Source organism: Lepidochelys kempii, chromosome 8, assembly GCF_965140285.1.
Source record: "Lepidochelys kempii isolate rLepKem1 chromosome 8, rLepKem1.hap1, whole genome shotgun sequence".
In the NCBI taxonomy this organism is placed as follows: domain Eukaryota; kingdom Metazoa; phylum Chordata; order Testudines; family Cheloniidae; genus Lepidochelys; species Lepidochelys kempii.
Genome location: NC_136387.1, coordinates 64,108,780 through 64,130,892, shown reverse-complemented (window position 1 = coordinate 64,130,892; position 22,113 = coordinate 64,108,780). Strand labels below are relative to the sequence as shown.

General features: G+C 38.8%; 1 protein-coding gene across 4 annotated transcripts in view; it reads left to right on the top strand.

Annotated features, from left to right (window-relative positions):
• DENND1B (DENN domain containing 1B) overlaps positions 1-22,113 on the top strand; it is a 244,789-nt gene that overhangs the window by 182,283 nt on the left and 40,393 nt on the right. For all 4 annotated transcript variants that reach the window (XM_073356748.1, XM_073356747.1, XM_073356749.1 and 1 more), the window contains 2 exons: positions 13,975-14,076; positions 21,947-22,037. In XM_073356748.1, coding sequence (XP_073212849.1) covers positions 13,975-14,076; positions 21,947-22,037 — 193 coding nt within the window. The remainder of the gene's footprint in view (positions 1-13,974; positions 14,077-21,946; positions 22,038-22,113) is intronic.

Sequence of the window (22,113 nt, the reverse complement as noted above, 5' to 3'; positions counted from 1 at the left end):
CGCCAACCGGACATTGGTCCAATAAAAGATATTACCTCAACCACCTTGTCTCTCTACTGTCCTGGGACCGACATAACTACAACTACACTGCATTCTGACTGGCAGGCATTTTTCTTTAGATGAAAGACAACTGACTAAGTTGAACCCATATAAGACTGAAATGGTGTACCAGGTATAAGCAATGGAGATAAGCAATTTTAAGGAATGTGTGAATGCGCTATTTTTTTCAGTGGCTGGCCTCTGGCAACTACAGAATTTTAGAGTTAAAGTAATTGCTATTTGACCTGAAAGTCCACGTTGCAATAGTATCTAAAATGGCTATGCAAAATTTCAAGATCCTGTAGAATCCAGTGCAGGACTCGAGTTATGAGTGCATTTCAGACACCCAAAGTTCTCCCCATTACAGACCTTCACAGTTATTTATTTTTGCTGTCTCCATGATAGAATGATGTAATTTGTTCCAAATGAGATTTATATGAAATTGCTTTGGAAGCTGCAGCCGTTGCAGAATGGGGTTGCCCATCTGCTCATTGGTATAAGAGTGGCCTTTAAGGGAGTCTTTAGCGTTGATTCTCTGCAGTTTGCATTGACTGTTGGTGAGCAAACAACTAAATTTCAGTGTCTCGTTCACATATATCAGATGTAGATTAAGACAGTGTTGTTGAGGTGGAGGAGGCTCTCCTTACGTTCTGACCTGATGTTTGGTCCTGGAAATGACCAAGGAACAGGTCCTTTTTGGTTCAGTAAGTCTGTTGGAGTTCATCTATAACTGTCTTCAAGATGCTGCACGAGGTCCCTTTTTACTTTGGTGGTTTTAAAAAGTAACAACTTTTCAATTTTCAGTTTACAATTTTTCATCAGTTGCTCCATTGCAATTTGAGAAACCCATGTTTTCCATTGTACTGATAATATGAAATTGTAATACAAGTTGGCAAACATTTTTTAATAATAACCTGTGTAGCTCCTCCTTTCAAGATTATTTGCTTTTGCCCCTCCCCCCCCCCTTTTTTTTAATCCAGTGGTCATATATAAGAGAAATGTATTTGTGGAATCACTATGGAAAAGGGTCTAATTAGGGGCACCATTTTGGAATTTCTCAGCCTGCTGGCCATTGTCAGCCTGTCTTAGGTCGGCAGATACCAGTTAAAAATGAAAAAATATAACTTAAGAAATACCTAATATAGCTAAAACTTAACATTTTTTCCAAGTGTTAATATTCGATGTCAGTTGCTGTTCATATTGTTTTAACTAATATAGGTCCCACCATGCCCAGAAGCTATTTTTCCTTGGAGATAAATCTGACCTCTTCTAAATTGCTGTATAAGATAGAAATGCAGTACACAGTATTTATTTATGAAATTCATATATTATTTCTTTAGGTTTCTGATTTACAGGATTCTTAGTATGTTGTTACAGTTGTGACAAAGTTCCTCCTCTACCTTGGTGGGTCCTGTGCTTATTGGTGGATTTGCTTGCCTCAGAGATTTACGGCAGCAATCAGTTTGGCCTAAACAACCTAAGCTATAAGCACTTTTGTGGCTCAAATCTGCCGTTCGCTCAGATAACCTCATCACTGGCCCTCATGGGGAAAAAGAGAAGAACAACCCCCACAGTCTCTGCTGATCCACCGTGTAGGTTGGGGAACAGAGACCTCCCCTCTGGTGAAACCCACAGTCCCGGTCAACTCCTCCTGTGTCTGATCAGGAGTTGGGAGGTTTGGGGGGAACCCAGGCCCAACCACTGCTCCGGGTTCCAGCTCAGGGCCCTGTGGATTGCAGCTGTCTAAAGTGCCTCCTGTAATAGCTGCGTGACAGCTACAACTCCCTGGGCTACATCCCCTGTGGCGTCCTCCCAACACCTTCTTTATCCTCACCACAGGACCTTCCTCCTGGTGTCTGATAACGCTTGTACTCCTCAGTCCTCCAGCAGCACATCCTCTCATTCTCAGCTCCTTACATGCCCTCCTAACTGATGGGAGGTCCTTTTTAAACCAGGTGTCCTGATTAGCCTGCCTGCCATAATTGATTCTGGAAAGTTCTTAATTGGCTCCAGGTGTCTTGATTAGCTTGCCTGTCTTAATTGGTTCTAGCAAGTTCCTGATTGCTCTCGGGCAGCCCCTGCTCTGGTTACTCAGGGAACAGAAAACTATTCATCCAGTGGCCAGTATATTTCCCAATAGGACCAGACTCCTGTACCTGGTCTGGGTCTGTCACAGGTTTTATCTCTGGATTACCAATTTGAACTTTGTCCAGGTTAATAGTGACTGAGAGTTGTTGTCTAATGATTGATCAAAGACCTACATGAAATGAGTTGATATCAGTTCAAAAGCTAGTGGATGTGGATCTATATCACAAAAAAACCTCATCACAATTAATTGGCACCATTTGGGAGTATTCTCAGAAGAGATGTGTCCTGTACTGAATGGGTATAGAGAACGTACTCTCTCTCATTCCAGAAAACCATAGTGATGGGTGTAGTATGAAAACTCAAATATGAGTCACAGACAGTATCTACTTTCATACTGGGGTTCATATAATGTTTCACATTGGCATTTTAAAGGGATATACTTAAAAGAGAAGCTTCACTCTATAATTTTAAAACAATTATAATGATATAAATTGACCATATTTTCAGAATCAAAACCTGGAGTGCTTTTGTGGCACCATTTTTATGGTCACAAAACAGCCATACAAAAGTACACTTTTTTAATTGTATGTTGGGGTTACTACTGTTTGCTTTTGACTCAAAAGCATATTTTTCAGTTTGGTGGATTTTTTTCCAATATCCTAATGCACTGAATGAGTTTAGCTTGAAACATGGAATATTCACTTTGGGTAAAAGAACAGCTTTGTTGGGTTTGCACTCATTCAACTTTCCCGTTCACTCCAAACACTGTTCTTCACAGTAAACGCTTATTTCATGGGACTGTTTGTTTCTAGTAAACAGAGAACAAAGTTTCCTCAGCATAACAGTATGCCTTGAACATACATATTATGGTTATTAAAAAAAATAGATTGATGAAATGGAAAAGTGGAATACTGAAAGAAGTTCTGGGACACCAGCACATCATATGAAAACTTGGGACCGTCCTGTTAAAGGCAGGACATCTATAAAGGTGATAGTTCATATCATTTGAAAAGAATAATTGTAAGAAATACACTCTTGCTCATAAAAGTTTACTTTGGTGTTATTCCTTGTAAAAGCAATAATAATCCATTGCTCTCACTTAATACAGTACTACAACAAACTAATATAAAACAATCACATTGATACTGCTCCAAACATTGGTAATTTCAGTAACGGTAAAAAGACAGACAGACTCTCTCTCTCTCTCTCTCTCTCTGTAACCCTACAACTTTAAAACCTACAACTTCCCCATATTTACCATTGCCTTTCCAATATTTCCAATGAAGTGGAGGATAAGGGGGGATCTGATAGCTGCTTTCAACTACCTGAAAGGGGGGTTCCAAAGAGGATGGATCTAGACTGTTCTCAGTGGTAGCTGATGACAGAACAAAGAGTAATGGTCTCGAGTTACAGTGCGGGAGGTTTAGTTTGGATATTAGGAAAAACTTTTTCACTAGGAGGGTGGTGAAACACTGGAATGCTTTACCTAGGGAGGTGGTGGAATCTCCTTCCTTAAATATTTTTAACGTCAGGGTTGACAAAGCCCTGGCTGGGATGATTTAGTTGGGGATTGGTCCTGCTTTGAGCAGGGGATTGGACTAGATGACCTCCTGAGGTCCCTTCCAACCCTGATATTCTATGATTCTATGACCCTAAGAGAAAATAATAAAATTGATTTTGTTCTTAATTTCTCTTTATTTCTTCCCTATTATTGGGTAAATGGCTATGAAAATGGGAAATGAAATCAAAACTAAACCTCTTAATTGGCTCACTGAATAATGATGAGTTTGTACACAACTCCTGCACAAGCAAGATTTGAGTCAGATTCTTTATGCCAGAGGAATTTGGCCATAAAATTTACTTACCTGGCCCATCAGGAATTACCCCACTATAAGGGTGATTCTCTACTAGAGTAGAGCTGATGTAGGGGAAGTTAGGCCACTCCCCCTTTTTGCTGCCATGAAAACAACCATCATAAGAAGAAAAGGGGGTGGCTGGGATATCCCTGTGCCATGCCAATTCTCAGCTGTTAATTTTTGACCCTTTGGGCTGTTTGCAACTGTTGTAAGCTAGAAATACCCATATACACCTCTACCCTGATATAACACGACCCGATATAACACGAATTCAGATATAACATGGTAAAGCAGCGCTCTGGGGGGTGGGGCTGCACACTTCGGCGGGTCAGCGTGTCTGGCTCAGAGATGCCGCTCTGAGCGGCGTGTTAAGGGTGCCGGGCTGGGGCTGAGGGATTGGATAAGGGGCAGAGGGTCTTGGGGGGTGGTCAGGGGACAGGGAGTGAGGGGGTTGGATGTTTCGGAGGTTTGGGGGCAGGACGGTCAGGGGAAGGGGAACAGGGGCTTGGGAGTCCCGGGGGGCCTGTCAGGGGGCAGGGGTGTGGATAGGGGTCAAGGCAGTCAGGGGACAGGGAGCAGGGTGGTTGGGTAGGGGGTGGGGTCATGGGGGTGATTAGGGATTGGGGGGTCTTTGGAGGAGGTGGTCAGGGGACAGGGAGCAGGGGGGCTTAAATAGAGGCTGGGGTCTGGGGGGGGTAGTTAGGGGCAGGGGTCTCTGGAGAGGGTAGTCAGGGGACAAGGAATGGGGGGGATTGGATGGGTCGGGGGTTCTGAGGGGTCAGTCAGGGGGCGGGAAGTGACTATTAATAACGGAAATGCTTGAGGCCAAAGCAAGTTCTATACAATGCGGATTCACATATAACGTGGTAAGATTTTTTTGGCTCCCGAGGACTACGTTATATCGGGGTAGAGGTGTTGTCAAGGTTCCTCCCCCACTCTGAACTCTAGGGTACAGATGTGGGGACCTGCATGAAAAACCTCCTAAGCTTATCTTTACCATCTTAGGTCAAAACTTCCCCAAGGTACAAAATATTCCACCCTTTGTCCTTGGATTGGCCGCTACCAGCACCAAACAAATACTGGTTACTGCGGAAGAGCTGTTTGGACGCGTCTTTCCCCCCAAAATACTTCCCAAAACCTTGCACCCCACTTCCTGGACAAGGTTTGGTAAACAGCCTCACCAATTTGCCTAGGTGACTACAGAGCCAGACCCTTGGATCTTAAGAACAATGAACAATCCTCCCAACACTTGCACCCCCCCTTTCCTGGGAAATGTTGGATAAAAAGCCTCACCAATTTGCATAGGTGACCACAGACCCAAACCCTTGGATCTGAGAACAATGAAAAAGCATTCAGTTTTCTTACAAGAAGACTTTTAATAAAAATAGAAGTAAATAGAAATAAAGAAATCCCCCCTGTAAAATCAGGATGGTAGATATCTTACAGGGTAATTAGATTCAAAAACATAGAGAACCCCTCTAGGCAAAACCTTAAGTTACAAAAAAGATACACAGACAGAAATAGTTACTCTATTCAGCACAATTCTTTTCTCAGCCATTTAAAGAAATCATAATCTAACACATACCTAGCTAGATTACTTACTAAAAGTTCGAAGACTCCATTCCTGGTCTATCCCCGGCAGAAACCAGCATATAGACAGACACACAGACCCTTTGTTTCTCTCCCTCCTCCCAGCTTTTGAAAGTATCTTGTCTCCTCATTGGTCATTTTGGTCAGGTGCCAGCGAGGTTACCTTTAGCTTCTTAACCCTTTACAGGTGAGAGGAGCTTTCCTCTGGCCAGGAGGGATTTCAAAGGGGTTTACCCTTCCCTTTATATTTATGACAGGTGTATTGCTCTAGTTCAGCACAGGAGACCATCCCTGCCCAGAGACATTGCTAGGATTGGGGGATTGTGAAGGTGAGTTTTAAGTCACTTGTGCACATGCAAACCCAACTTGTTATTCAGTACAGGTGTAACCCAGACTCCCGCCTTCCATTCTCAAGTCTTCCTTTTCAGATTAGGTTCCATAATATTTGAACGTTTATCATGAGAACAGTGGTCCATATAGCCAAATATCCTGTCTTCCAGCAGTAGCAAGTGCCAGATGTTTTTGAATGAACAGAACAAGGCAATTTCAAGTAATCCATTCCCTGTCACCAGTCCCAGCTTCTGGTATTCGGAGGTTTAGGGACACTAGGAGCATGGGTTTGCATCCCTGACCATTTTGGGTAATAGCTATTGATGGACCTATCCTCCATGAATTTATCTAATTCTTTTTTGAACCCAGTTATGCTGCTGGCCTTTCAGCCTCCCATGGCAACAAGTTTCACAGGTTGACTGTGTGTTGTGTGAAGAAGTACTTTCTTTTGTTTGTCTAAAACTGTCTGCCTATTAATTTAATTGAGTGCCCCTTAGTTCGTGTATTTATATGAAGGGGTTAATAACACTTCCCTGTTCATTTTCTCAACACCATTCATGATTTTATAAACCTCTATCATATCCTCTCTAAGATGAGCAATCCCAGTCTTTTAAAGCTCCCCTTGTATGGAAGCTGTTCCATACCTCTGATCATTTTTGTTGCCCTTTTTCTGTACCGTTTCCAACTCTAACATAGTTTTTTTGAGATGGGGTAACCTGAACTGCACGCAGTATTCAAAGGGTGGGCATTCCATGGATTTATAGAGTGGCACTGTCTTATTATCTGTCCCTTTCCTTATGGTTCCTAACATTCTGTTAACTTTTTTGACTGCCGCTGCACATGGAGTGGATATTTTCAGAGAACTGTCCACAATGACTCCAAGATCGCTTTATTGAGTGTTAACAGCTAATTTAGACCCCATCATTTAGTATGTATAGTTGGGATTATTCTTTCCTATGGGCATTATTTCGCATTTATCAACATTGAATTTCATCTGCCATTTTGTTGTCCAGTTACTCAATTTAGTAAGGTCCCTTTGTAACTTTTAGCAAACAGCTTTGGATTTAACTATATGGAGTAATTTTGTGTCATCTGCAAATTTTTCCATCTCACTGTTCACCCCTTTTTCCAGATCATTTATGAATATATTCCTTTAGGAATACCAATCCATAACTTTACATAATGGTTCAAATATTGCAGTTACGTAAACTGAGATGAGAGTTACACATCAGATGCAAAGGTTATATGAGCGTAATTAGCATAAAGGTGTTGTCATTCAATTTGTGTGCAAAATTGGTATTCTTTCTCTCCCCTTTATTTTCACTTTCTTGTTATGTTGTGTTTATGCTACAGGCCCTTTTATCCCACCCTGTGAACATTGCAATCATTTCCCTCAACACTTGAAACTTACTTTATGCAATGCATACTGCTAGACTGTTTGCATCAGATATGTAGTTGATGTCACTATTTATGCCACTGCTGAATTTGACCCAAAGACTCCTATGGGGTGGTATCCAATTAGACCAGGTCTCAGTTTTTGCCAAGATATCCTGTTCCAAAGCTGCAAATTATCTCCTTGGCAGCACTAGGACACAGGTATAGTTTAAGAATTGTAACACCTAGTCTTCAGAAACTGAGCAATCTGTTAGTGTTAGAGGGCTTATTCCTTCACCCACTTACTTCCCTGGTCCTTCTCACATGAACAGAGAGCAACAATACCCGAAGTCCAAAGGTGCAAACAATTCGATGTTTATTGGGGTGAACTTCCAGCAAGCATGATTCCAGTTTCCTTCCTTAGTATCCTCCTTCCCAGCTCTGACACCACAGAGCCTTACACCTGTGTCCCTGTTCCCATTCCTACCCTTTTCCTTACTCCCATTCCCTGTTCCCATTTCCCCCTTTAGCAAAACATGATTCCAATTTTCTTACCCCCATTCCCTGTTCCCATCTCCCCCTTCAGCAAAACATGATTCCAATTTTCTTACCCACATTCCCTGTTCCCATCTCACACACCCACATGCCCACCCCCACCCACACCCAGTCACTTCCTCATTGACTACAGATTATATAGTAAAACTTGAGTTCTGCTTAGCTATACCTTAACCAATCATTTTCCTGAAATTTAACTAACCAATCCTAACATATTGTAACATGATTATGTAACCAATTATATCCCACCACCTTAATTAGTTTACACCCAGCAAAATTAATTATACAGCAGACAGGAACAATCACAGAACCAGACAGAGATTCTACAGACAAACAACAGCAAAGTGGGAACTATAATGACAAAACAATACAGAAGTGAGGATTTCACATCCCAGCTATTGATAAATGAGTTCTTGCCAGACAGGATGCTGTCAAACTAAGTTTCCTTTTACATTTTCTAGGCACTTCCCTTTGTCTGGAGGTGATAGGAATACAGTCCTGTCCTGATAGTGCCTAACAGCCCAACAGCACCTTATTTCAGTGTGACTAGTTTGGAATGTGAGGAGGGGACCAGTCGCTTCCCAGCTTATGGCTGCCTCTGCTGCTTAGCCAAAGGCCTTAGCCTAAGAACAGGGCCTCAGACTGTCACAGTAAGAGAAGGCCCTTACACCAGCAGACAGTGATTTTGATTCTTTCTTTTATACTTCTATCACTAGCCAAGTGATAAGAATACACCTAAATTCTTAGAGTATAGGCCTTTACAGACAGGCCTGAATATCTATAGCCTAACAGTTAGCCTTTCTTTTAATTTGCTTTTCACAAATGATGTCTGAGCCTTATCATTACTCAAAGTTTTGTTTGGGTCAATTTCCTTTCTGTTTTAATGTTAGGTGGTTTATTCTCCCCCCACTCCTACCCCCGCCCAAAGGGGAGGTAACTTCAATATATTTTTTCTTTTGTATGACTTAACCTTTCTGTGCTGCCTAACTTTTTGAGAGAAAGCCAGAATTTTTTTAGCATGGAAAATAAATCATGCCAGTTTATACTCTTAACTCTTTTTTTAATGAGATATGTTTTTTAAGGAAGATGATTTGTTTTGTTATTTTATGTAAAATAGATTATCCCCCCCTACTTTATCATGATGAATTACACTTTTATCACACAAGTGTTTATTCCCCTCCAATATTTTTAACAAATTCGTAAACAGATTTTCTCCGTTGCTTATTTTTATGATGTCATGTTTAGTCTTTAACAAGCATAGACTTCCACTCCCATTCATTACAAACATTCACCCTCTTCTTTGCCAGGATCAACCTGTTTTGCTTACACAACCTTTCCTGTTCTGAACACAGACTGGGGATAGGCATACCTGGTTAAGCAAGAAGTTTGTATACCCTGAAAAGAGGTATTAGCTGACTGGTATTAGGGTATATTTAATGCTTGGGATTGGTGATTCCTGTTCTTATACCCTGGTTTTAACCAGCAAAGTGTATGTGTACCATGCCTTCTTCCATGGCATTCTGTTAGGATCTGCAGCCAGGTTATCTGGTTACACCTTCAGCATGGCATACAGGTTCACTTATCTGTGGGGAAATATTTGCTTATGGTTTATTTAGGCTTAAGTTTCAGAATTTGATTGTTATAGTTTAGAGGGCAAGAGTACCTTGCAATGGGATCTGATTTGCCTTAACCCTTCTCCCAGAATTTGGGCATGGCTTTGGCAGTGGGTGCAGCTAAGGCACTTTTGGAGGAAAGAAAATCTGATGCAAGAATAGGCCTTTTGATTAGGTGCAGTACTCTCACACACCACACTAAGGTTTTTAGCTTGAGGAGTGTATTAAGGGCCACAAGTTCATTTACAGGGAAAACATACTTTGGGCCTGTAGGGTCTTCAGTATGGCTTAGTTGTGATTCCAGGAGGTGCCAGGTAATCTAGATTTTGCTTTAGGTAAATAACATTGATGACAGAGGACTTTCAACTCAGACATTTGTTTGTAAATTTTATTGGCACCATCGTAAGTGGAAACAACAATAAAGTCCTGCTTTGTTCTTGGTTACTATCTGGATCTTTATCTGCTAAGAATGCTAGAAATTGTGGTATTTTCATCCTGGTACTATTAGATGCACTCTTGTTACAAAGCACAATGGTTTAATGTAAAAGTAGAGATGGTTTTTAAAGACTCAGAGTTTGGTCAATGCAGAGTTGGAGTCTACAGTTCCCCTTGTTCTCATAATGCAACCAGCATAGAGCTACTGTATACCAAAACGGAATTAAATATGTTAAATAAACTTTAATATTAACAATAATGAGTAACTGACACAAGTGTCAGACTTTTTTGGTAGGAAAAGAAAACCAAATAAGAAATTTCTGAACTACTTCTGTGCATGGAAATAATTGAAATGTGTTTATTGCTGTTGTTAAATATTACGAGATTTGGAAAGCAACAATATCTCTGCTAACCAAGATTGATTTTGATTTTAGTATAATCATATAGGGTTAGTTTAATGTTTTATGTTTAACTTGAATGTTTCATCTGAGTCTGTATAAATAGCTTAATGAAAATGTGAATGCAACTTAGAGGAACTGATTCCTGCTGTGTGCGGCAACCCATAGAAGGGCAAAAAAATTCTATAGCAACTGTTGTTAAAAGGACAGATATCTTGTATGGGCATAGATTGTTTGGTCTGAGTATTAGCTGTCTACTTTTCAATATAGAATCCCTACTGGGTTTTGATCGAACTTGCTTTGAAAGTACATTGTAGATCAATACTAAAGGGGCTAATGGACTGTGTGCTAGTTAAATATCAGTGAAACGTTCCTCCAAAACTCAAAGTTTCTGAATTTATTTAATAGTATTTGTAAAAATAAATCTGTTAGAAATGTGCAGTTCATATCAGAAAACTGATATAAATATTTTTATTCATAATTGGTAATTCACTCTACTTTTTGTAATCAAGCATTTCAGAGTCCTTTTATAATTACAGTACTTCAGGGTTATTCCTAATGCAATCTTATGTTAATCAAAATATTTTACCCAATAAAATATAAGACATAAGGGTTTGAAAAACTTTGGTGTGAGTTCAGTTGCTAGATGGAGTTTCAGAAGTACAAGGGATGCCCCGAAAAAATTGCACTGATCTGAAAAATTCTGCTGGTTCTAAAGGAATTCTTATTCTGTATTTTTGATTTCCTGAGCAGAATCTTTCAAACGGTAAAACTTTTCAAGCAAGCCTGCTTTATACAGGTAAGAATAACAATAAATTAATGTAGTCTTAAAGGCTTTTGTTTTTGAATGTAAACTGTTTATGGATCTAAATAAAATTACATTTAACATGCAGTTGTTCTGCTTGTGAATCTGAGTTGCACTGCAAAGGGAGCGCAGATAGAACAGTGCTTACTGGAAATATGATGTCCCCGTGGATGCTAGAAAAAGCCTGCTGGGGAACATCCCTCTCTGTGCTTTAAAAATATGGATGAAGCACGCTCCCAACGGGGTCATCACATCACAAAGATACATGGTGCCTTAGAGCCAACATCTCTTAGGCTGCTAATGCCTTTAGTATTGCTCGCCGCCACCCCATCCATGCTTTACACTGCCACATACTGGGACTAGCCTCTTGTATATGGATGCACTGGAAGGGAAAAATTCATTTGTGCTCACTTCCTCTCTTCAGAACTCTTACACATTGGGGGCATAGTTTAGACCTTATATTTTCAAATCAAAATATTTGAAAATAATTTTCTTCGTTATTTACCTGTCATGCCCTGAGTTTGAAGTTCTAGGGTACTTCCCTGGTATATGTTGGTAACATCAGAGGGTCTATCTGTTCTCTACATGCAGCTTTAGATGCTTTTTTTATTTATAAAATAAGCCTCTTTGAAATTTCTAGGTGCACGTATGTATTTAAAGAGTAATCATTACAAGCTGACTCAATGTCTCGAAAAGAATCAACAACTTTCCATTCCCAAAAGTGTGCCACAGGTCAGTTCCTCAGGTAAAGGCCTATGTAAAGAGGTGGACCTTGCAGTGTACTTGTGATGTATTGAACAAATGGGGGAAGTAAGTTCTAGATGAGAAATGCTCTCTCAAAGACATCATGCTTCCAGTTTGCAGCCATTTAAATCTGAGGATTCAGTTTAAGCATTTCTGCTATCTCAGCTGTTGTGATCTTTTGTGACAAATCTACTGAACAAAGAAAGGTTCTGTGGAATTGGGGGGCTGGTTGGTGATGAGTTGGTCAGAGAGGGAGATGATTGGGGGCGCCTGGGGGGAGGGTGGCATTTTGAAGATATTTGGTAGATCGCTTATTCAGATCTAATATGTACTACAGCCTAGCAGCTACGGCAACTTAAATTGTTTGCCCTGAGATGTGGTATAGCTGGTGAGCTTCCAAGTACTGCATTGAAAAGGGATCGTGCACCACAGCTTCCATACATCCCATAAAGAAGGGAGGATTGTACAATAAAAATTAAGCATGTACTTTAGTGCTGTGCTGAATAGGGATGAACTTAACCATGTTCTTATGTGCTTTGATGAACTGGAGCCTAAGGCATCCAAGATCTAGTCTTTGAAAAATCAATATGGAAGGGAGCACTTGGAAATATCAAAACAAGGTTTTAAAATGACATCAGTGGCTTTAATGTAACATCTCTTTAGATAATACTCTTACCATTTACAAATAAATATAACATAAAGATCATTTGAAGATGATTTAGGGATACTTTTGGACAAACTCAATAAAGTGCTGACAGATCACATGAGGGAAACTCATTCTCTCAATCCTTAAGCATTGAATTACATTGTAAACTAGAATTTAGGACAATTTGTGTAAAGCAGCACCTAAGGTTGCCGGAGTTAATAGGAATAGGAGCAGGAGGAGGCAGTGATCATTGGCAGAAATATGTTTGTCTTCAAAGTGGCCTGCAGTTTGTGTTTGAAAGGTTCCTCTGTTTCATTATGGTAGGGATCCACATAAGGGGTATCTTTTACCCCATTCTGGGCTTTTACCATGTGTAAAAGTCCATGGTAGTAAAATGTTCTATTAGCTGAGTCAGTTGTGCATTCTAATATTTTATGCAGGACCTCAAATTGTCTGATTTACCTAAATCTAGGGTAAACTCCTCCAACCTGGTGTATTTTTATTTTTTTTTAAACCATGAAGGCATATGCTCTTGACGGGTAGGTCCTTTGCCTACATGACAATACTCCCTGCAGTATATCTCTCTGAATCATTATCATGGAAATAATATGCAGAATATACATTGATGTATTAAAATATTTAGAACCTTCTCTGCGCTAGTGGAGTTTATGGAAATTAAACAGCAGAATAATATAATTTAAGGGAGTCTTCTTCCTGTAATTTGATTTGGTCACTATACAGTAGAGACAGATACTCTTTTATGCAGTTAAGGGATAACACAGGAGTTACAATATAATTTTACTATTTTCATTTACTTTGATTAGCATATATTAGCTTGCAGTAAAGACTATATATATTTACCTTGTCTCATCACTTTATGTTTTTGACGTGTCTACTCAGTATTCTTCATATTATTCTTACCTTCTTTTCCAAAAGCCGCACGATTTACTGCATTAACAATTCATCTGACCTCTTTTAAACCTTTTGTATGACTATGTAATAACTCCCAGAAATGACAGGAGGAGTCTTTAATTTGACAGTGAAATTGGTGACAGAAAATAGTTATGTTTTCTTAATTATTTCCTGGTTAATCAAATTTAGCTGCACACACATTAATGTTATATTTAGCACAACAAATAGACAAATAATCTGGTGATAATCTTAACATGTTGGTGTCCATTCAGAGTTTCTGCTTGCTTCTGCCGTTGGTTTAAGTGCAGTTAAATCAGAGTAATGTTGTACAGTAGTTAAGATTCATAACTCAAGCAGAACATTGTCACCATCAAAATGCATTTTGGTGAAAACTTTAAAGTGTTTGCAGTGTTTTATTACACTGTCTCTGCCTACTTTCCTTTTGAATTCAGTAAATACCTCTTTGATTGAAGGGCAGTAACTGTACGTGCTAACTTTTAAGGGGGAAAAATTGATGAAGGAGAATTTTAAATGTGCCAGTACTGGTTATAGCTAGGAGTACCTTCTAACTCGCTCTGTTTAAATTTAGGGAGAGCCTATCACTTTCTGTGAGGACAGTTTTGTGAAGCATCGTTCAAGTACTACCAAACAGTTCCTGGAAACTGCAGTGAATCTTCAACTTTTTAAACAGGTATGACAGGCCAATTGACCTCGTGATCTAACAGTTTCCTTCTAACAGATATCAGACGTATATGTTGTCCTCTCTGCCTCTGTATCCATTGCCTGTCAGCTTTTGAAAGCTCTCAGGAAGACCATTTTGAGAGGAAATATAGGAGAGAGGGGGGAATGGCAAATGTTTAACTCCTATAAGTGTGGAAAGAATCTTCCCAATCCCATTGTATCTCAGTGCAGGCACAAACACAGTCCCCACTTTTACCCGCAAATGACTGGCTGTGTCTGCCTCTGGAGCCAATCAAGAACTCCCTTGAAAAGGAAAAAGCAAGGAGCTCCCTGAACTTTAGCAGCTGAACTTTTCAGCCTCTTCAGTATAGTCAGGCTCTATTGGTCAACGGACAAAGGACCAAAGCACTTAACACTTTGTTACACAGAATTTTTCAAAATCAGGACCTCAGCCAAACAAATAAATTAATAGTTTCATGAAAATTCCTCCGTATTGAGTTTGGTTGACCGCAAAACAACATTTCCTATGGAGGATTTACAGCTCAGTAATAACTATTGTAGTATTACACAACATGGCTTCAGCACGATCCATGATACACTTTTTTCATGCTATTTTCTCCTGGCTTTTCTCTTTGTCCTCCCTTTCGATTCCCTTATGTAATTTAGTTGTTTGAAAGAGGGTCAAGAGACCGACCATAAACTTGTAGACCAGTAAGCTTATCTTTGTTTGCGCGCAAATCTGAGAAAACATCTTCTGGGATAAGGTGGGAAAACTTCTAGAAAAAACATGGTTTGATTGAAGCTAGCCTGAATGAATTCAGGCAGGGGAGTAAATGCTTAACTAATCTGCTAGAGTTCTTTGAAGATATACTATCATAATAGATAAGGAAAATTCATTGGATGTAGAATACTTTGATTTTCAAAAAGCATTTGACAAGTTTCTGTATCAAAGATTAATGGCTAAGGTAGAGATTTATAAACTACAAGGATGCTAGCTTGTAGTAGTCATAGGTAGACACTTTTCTAATTGGACAACATTATGGAAATACCTACAAATAAATAACATAAATACAGACTTTAAAAATAATAGAATAATAGATGGAGTACTCCAGGGATCAACTCTTAGAATCCAGTTTATTTTATTTAACTGTATTATATCTGCAGGGGCAAAGGTTTCGTTTATATGAAGTGTTAAAAGAGGTATTTTAAACATTTATAAGTGTTTACCAGATTAAGATTGGTGGTAGAGAAAGTAATATAACATGGAAACATCATTATTTTTATTGCTGTGATCCAGTGTTACATGTTTCTGAGTATCTTCAGCTATCAGGGATATTTGTCAATAAAAGGCTACTGCTCATGCCGAAGAGTCTGAATTATGATATGAGTATTGTGGCCAGATCCTCAGATGGAGTAAATTAGAGTAGTTCCACTGAAGTTATTAGAGCTCTGTCAGTTTCCATCTGGCTGTTCAATTGTAATTTATATGTAATTTTAAAGAACACTTAACAATTTTATTATTTTTCTGACATTTCTTCATACCGAGGAAGTAATATATATCTTTGAAGATGAGAATATCTTAAAATTATTATATTTTAAATGTTTTTAATAGCTAATATGTTGCCTTTTCTTTAGTTATGATCTGCTGTGTTTCCTCTCACTTCTCTAATTAATCCACAGTGCAGCTGCCTCATCTCCAGCAGTTCCCCACTGACAACTGGGCTGCTTTCAAGGTTGTTTGTGTTTTCAAAGGCTAACATGAGTTTACTGGGTTCCTGATACGGAGCATTATTTTTAGCAGAAAATAATTCTTGAAAGCAGCCTAGACACCTAGGCTGGTCTGCCTGGAGGTGTTTTAACTGCAGTTTTTTTGCTGCATATGAGCTTTGTCTGCCACTTTCAGAAGTGCTGCCCTGGCACTTATTCTTTTTTTGTTTTTGCAACTGAGGTCCATTCTTACCACCAAACTCTGCAACACTTCTCAATGGATGCAGTACTTTCAATGGTGGATTTGCACCACGGAATAGCTAAATCAAGAACCATTACATGACTATACTAACTCCCAGGAAAGTTCATCTTCTGATAGCTGACCTAAATTATCTGTAGCTCCTTGTTATCCAGAACAAACACTTGTCTTCATTGTCTGTTGTTTACTTTATTATGTATTTGACCAAACTTATTCTATATCCCACATACTATTTGAATAATAATATGAATTATTAAGCTTTGTAATAGACATTTATTATCAAAGATGGCCTGTCCACTGTTGAGTGATTATGAAGTGTGTTTTTCAAGATCTCTGAGGTTGGTTGGGGAAGAATCTATAGACTGTAATGTTGCACTTAACACCTCTGCTATCTTTTGTTGTAATTAGTTTCTTTCTTTTGTTTAGCACATAAACTGTGTCTCAGATACTGCAGTTCCTTCATATCAAAAGTGTATCTGAACATTATGTTACCGCAGTGGATAACTTCGCAAACACTGACATTTAACCAGTAATCTGTAAACAAGTTCAAGACATACCTATATTTGTTTTGTGGAAAAGAAAAGGAAGAAGGGGGAAGTAAAAGAAGAAGCCATTGGAATTAAGTAAACTAAAAAGGGCAAGCATTCTGTGTTTAGTTGCCTTTTTTCTTTTCCTAAAGCTTCTTAGATTATTAATGTATTGACTGCTTTGACTCTAAGAAGTGACTGTGTACAAATTTAACATTCTTACTCAGCAGATCTGCTCCTTATGTATGTCCAAAGTCAGATCTTTTCACTTTAGTGACAAAAACATTTTTTTAAACTATTTTTTCCTCCTGTTGGCCTTGCATCTGTTGTAGAGGCAGTTGGATTATTTCATCATCAGAGACATTAACTACACTCCATTGCAGGGCAAACTTTTACCCACAGACTCATTAACATTACTCTCTTGAAGTCAATAGTGTAGCATTGGTGTAATGGATGGCAGACTTTGACTGACATATTCTGTGTTACAGATGATGTTGCATTAGCCACAGATAACACAGATTTCAAATCCCAGGATAAAATTTCATAGGTGGAAATTGGTCTGTCTGCTTAAAAACTGATATTTTCAAGACAAAAATACAGTAAGCTTGATTAGGGTACACATTACAGGAGTCTTGTAATGATACCCAAATCAAGCATAAATAAATCCTGGAAATTCACAGGTTAGGTTAAATTTAAAAGAAATCTAACCACCTTCACTATGCCCTGTAGTGACACTATGCAGTAAGAATACAATTATGATTCATGCATAGTAGGGTTTGTGGTCCCAGATCAGATTAAATTTATTTTTAAAGACCCACTAGAATGTTTTTTATTATATCCGTAGAAGACTGCTGCCTTCGTACCGAAATCATTAAAGTCCTCTCAGTTGTATAATTTTAGCATAGAATCTGGCCTTCCTCCTGCTATACTTCCCCATTGACATGGCAATATTTTAACTAAAAGCATGTTATATGGAACAGGGTTTATACCCCTGCGGCATTTGGTGCCCTTTTTTATAACCCATTTGTGGATTTTTAGAGTTTCCCTCAGCCCTGATCAAGACTTTTCATGTTTAAAACCAAGATAGCCTTATTCTTTAGTTCTGAGAGGAGATTTAATTTCAGTAGATAAAGCTTTGTGCCTGAGAAGAGGTCCATATTTTAATTAAATAAGTCAGATATGCCAATTTTTCCTTCAGGCTCAACAGCTTGTATTTCCTTAGATTTGACGGCTGTGTTACTCCTTTTCCAGCTTTTCTTCAGCCTTTTGGGATGACTTATTAATTTTGGGTTTTTTTCCAGTCCAGTCTCCTTTTATTAGGATAATGTAATATTACTGTTGTTAAACCTCATGTTAGAAGTCTGGAGTTTAGCTACTGCTTGTTCCCAGCTTCAAACACCAGCTATAAGTCGTTGTATTTTGGACCTTAAATATTTTTGATGGGTGTCCAGTGAAAATAATAACTCATTCATAAGGAATATCTGGACCAGCATGGAGATTTTCTAAGGTACATACTGTTAACTATAAATTCCCATTATATAACATATTGGTATTTTTCCTCGCTGAACTCTGCCTTCCTCCAGTTCTTCCCACTGCTTATATCTTTCTCATTCTTTCTACAAACATCCAGCTGGCTTGGCAAGTTGCCTGAATTGTGAGACCTTTGCCTGAGCACTCAGATGCATTTTTTAGTGTGTTGGTGTTTATTGTTTTGGGGTTCCAATGTACATTTTCCTTTCTCGTTGCATCAGCAACCTCTTAGTGTTTCCAGCATCTTTTTTCTCTTTATGTACCCCATCTTCAAAGGAGGAAAGAGCTCTGCTCCACAGCTTAAAGCCATGCAGCAGAACTATATTCAGTATAGACAACCATACTCTTTGCACTGTGCCTAGAAGTCAACCCCAGTGCACACGTGTTAGATTTGCATTCAGATATCACCCTATTTGATAAGGAAACATGGGCAGCACCTCTCAAGCCTCTTTGGAACATCCCAGGAAAACGCCTATAAGTCTACCACGAAATGACCCAGCTAGAGCAAAGTGTAAACCCTTGAAAGAAAAAGCTTGAGTCAGCCAAGACCAGTGAGCATCAGGAACGCAGTGCTAGCACCCTCCCTAACGGCTCTAGCAAAATCAGCGTGAATGCTTTATGATGTTCTGTTGATGCTCCAGGCCCCCACTTCACTTACAGAATTCTAGCTGCTTGAGTCAGAGCAGGCAGAAGTTCAGGGTGATAAGGACTGCTGTCTGGACTCAGATACATATCCTTTTGAAGGGGCACCAAGACAGCAACTTCATGAGAAAAGAAACTGTTTCCTCCAGATTTTGCAGAAGCTGTTAAACCTTGGTTATTTTTTTGTTATGAGTCACTCCTTAAGCTTCCTCCTCCTCGAAAATGAGAATACTCACAGATTATATCTACAGAGAAGCGGAAATTACTTACCTTTAATTCTGCTTTCCTGAAGATACAATTTACGATAGGTTTCAGAGTAGCAGCCATGTTAGTCTGGATGTGCAAAAAGAACAGGAGGACTTGTGGCACCTTAGAGACTAACCAATTTATTTGAGCATAAATTTTCGTGAGCTACAGCTCACACTGCATGCATCCGATGAAGTGAGCTGTAGCTCACGAAAGCTCATGCTCCAATAAATTGGTTAGTCTCTAAGGTGCCACAAGTCCTCCTTTTCGATTTACGATAGGATTTTCATTCATTCTCCTACATCACTTCAGAAATTATTTTCTTTAAAGTGATTTCTTTCTCATACCTGATTGTTTTCTCCTCTGAAGCATGCTTTTAGATTGCATTACCTAATTTTGAATTGGCTTATCATGGGAGCTCTGTCTTCTGCACAACCAAATGAATTGGCTGGCGTCTCCTGTTCGCTACAGGCAGTGGCACACAAAGTTTCACAAGGGAATTGGCTCATATTTTATCCTCAAAGGGCAAAATGCTTAAAGAACTCTGGGAGTCCTGCTATTCTTTTACTGAGGAGCTAAGACCCAAAGGAAGAATCCTATCAGAATGATGTCTTCAGAGAAGCAACATTGCAGATAAGTATTTTTCCTTCTGAGTTAATTATGCAGTGCCACTGAGTGGTTTGTCAATAGTGGGTATCAAACTCAGGTTCTGTGGATCTAAAAGCATGAGCTTCTACTACCTTAACTAAAAGACCGTGATCTAATAGCTCAAAGACCAGACAGAATCAGAAGCCTTTCTGAGGTCCATCCTACAGAAGGGGACAGAGAGCCATGCTGGTTATACTTGGGCTGTACTAACATTACCCAAGCTTTCCGCTATGTACTGCTTTTAAAAAAACAAAAAAACCCCCAAAAACTGGAATGGCTTTACTCTCACTTCTGATACTCGATATAATTAATAATAATACTGTTACTTCCTTCAAATAAGTTTCTATCATTTCTGTTAACAATTATATTTGGCAGTATTTACTTTTAAATGTTTTGCTAGACTAATCCGTGCACTGAAAACTAAAAGCCAGCCTCTCCATTTTCTGTTGATATTTTACCAAATGATGAGAGTGCCCATAAATCATGGGTTGGTTTATGGCATGGAATGAATTCATAACTTTCCCCGAAGAGATAATGTCTTGCAGTTCAAAGTCTGTTTTCTGCACAGCAGTAGCTAAAGATGCTCTTATTGCTCTTATCTCTTTTTCTTACTGTGAAATAATCCAGTGATCCCATAGTGGTCTGACCATGAACCAAACCCATTTGGAAAGAAGCCTACTTGGAGTCAGAATGAAAAAATAAAACAGAGTTTAGCCAAGAAAGAACATGGAATGATTATCTTCGACAGCATGTGCTCTATTATTATTGCTGCTGGAATTTTTTGTACTTGAAGAATGGTGTTTGTTTCATGTCATCAGTCTATCCATTGACAAGCATCAGATTTTCACTGACAGTACTGTTTGGATAATCTGTGATACTGTATGACACTCAGCCAAATAATTAATTTCTGTTAGCTTCTATGTGCTATTTTAGTAACTGGGAATATCTAGTAACTCCTGCTAGAAAACAAATAATCAGTAAAATGTTTTCTCAATTTATCTCTGTACAGACTTGAGCTTGCTTACTCAAACTAAAATGCATAGATTAGTTCTTGAAAGCATATTAGAAATGCCTGCATTACTAGTCTTAATCCTGAAAGGCAAACTGAATCTTTAAAAGAATGTGTTCATTTCTTCTGGGAGGTTATAGTAGATGATCGTTTATTTTATGTTCACCGTTCTTGGTTTCTGACATGTTTGGGCATATGCACCTGAATATGGACATGTGTTAGAATCTGTATCTGCAAATCCCATTAAGTGAAAGTTGTTTTGTGGGTGAAAATTCTGACACTTCCATGGATTCATGCACATACACACAAACGTGCAGGTGTTAGAATTTTCAAACATGCAGGCATGTGTGTGTTTGCACCTGAAAAGTGTGGCTGTATGGACCAGTATGAGCACACAGTCAGGTGTAGACTGGCAGAGGTCAAGCTTAAAATATGGTTCTGTATTACACAGTGCTTCTATGTTGGCAGTTCAGTGCATTGAGTTTTCCTACATTTAAATAAAATATCCTTCCATCCCTCTTGTTGCTGTTGCCACTGTTCCTTAAAGGCTGCAACTACCAGCTTCTCTCCATCCATATAAAATGATTGTGATCCAAACTCTTCTCAGTTTGCATAACTCCTCACCCAGAAGAGTTTCAATCCTCAGCCAGAATTCTCAAGTGCACAGTCAGTGGGCATCAGATATCCCAGCTCAGCCTTGCTTTGAACTAGAGATGGTCAAAATGTGTCCAAATTTCAACTACAAATCTTCCTCATTTTTCAACTAGCTTTTTCTTCTGATTCAATGATACTTATCTGGAAAGGCATCAGGGACATGACATGAGGCCAGTTCATGATCTTTCAAACACGACATGAGTGAATGTCTCAATATCCATAAGTGATTATAATTTTAAACTTGAAATTAAACATTTCTTATGAAATAAATTTAATAAACTTTCACATCATCTCCTGTGAAAAAGAATGAGCTAGAAAGCAAATTAAAATACTTTCAAAGCAACAAGTTATTTGGAATTTCATTCCAGGAATAACCTTGTTAGTTTAAAATATATTAAGTTTTATATTTGTTCACACACACAACAAACAACACTAGAAAAGAATACTAAAACCACTCGTAAAATGGTGATAATATTTCTGCCACTTGTATGTATATCCATTGTTATAATATCTATCCAAAATTATTACAGCATTCTTGTGATCTGTTATATTCTTGTTGACATAGATATTTTACATATAACGTATATATACTTTAATTTAATATTGTGAAACCTAAGGAAGGCCAACATAGTTTTGACTCATGTTTTTTATATTGCAGTTTATTGATGGTCGACTATCAAAGCTAAATGCAGGAAGAGGGTTCTCGGATGTTTTTGAAGAAGAGATCACTTCTGGAGGCTTCTGTGGAGGTACAGAATTATTTTAGGAACATTTGTTTCGATATATCATTGCCTCTTCCACAGGAGCTGTTGAGGACGATATCAT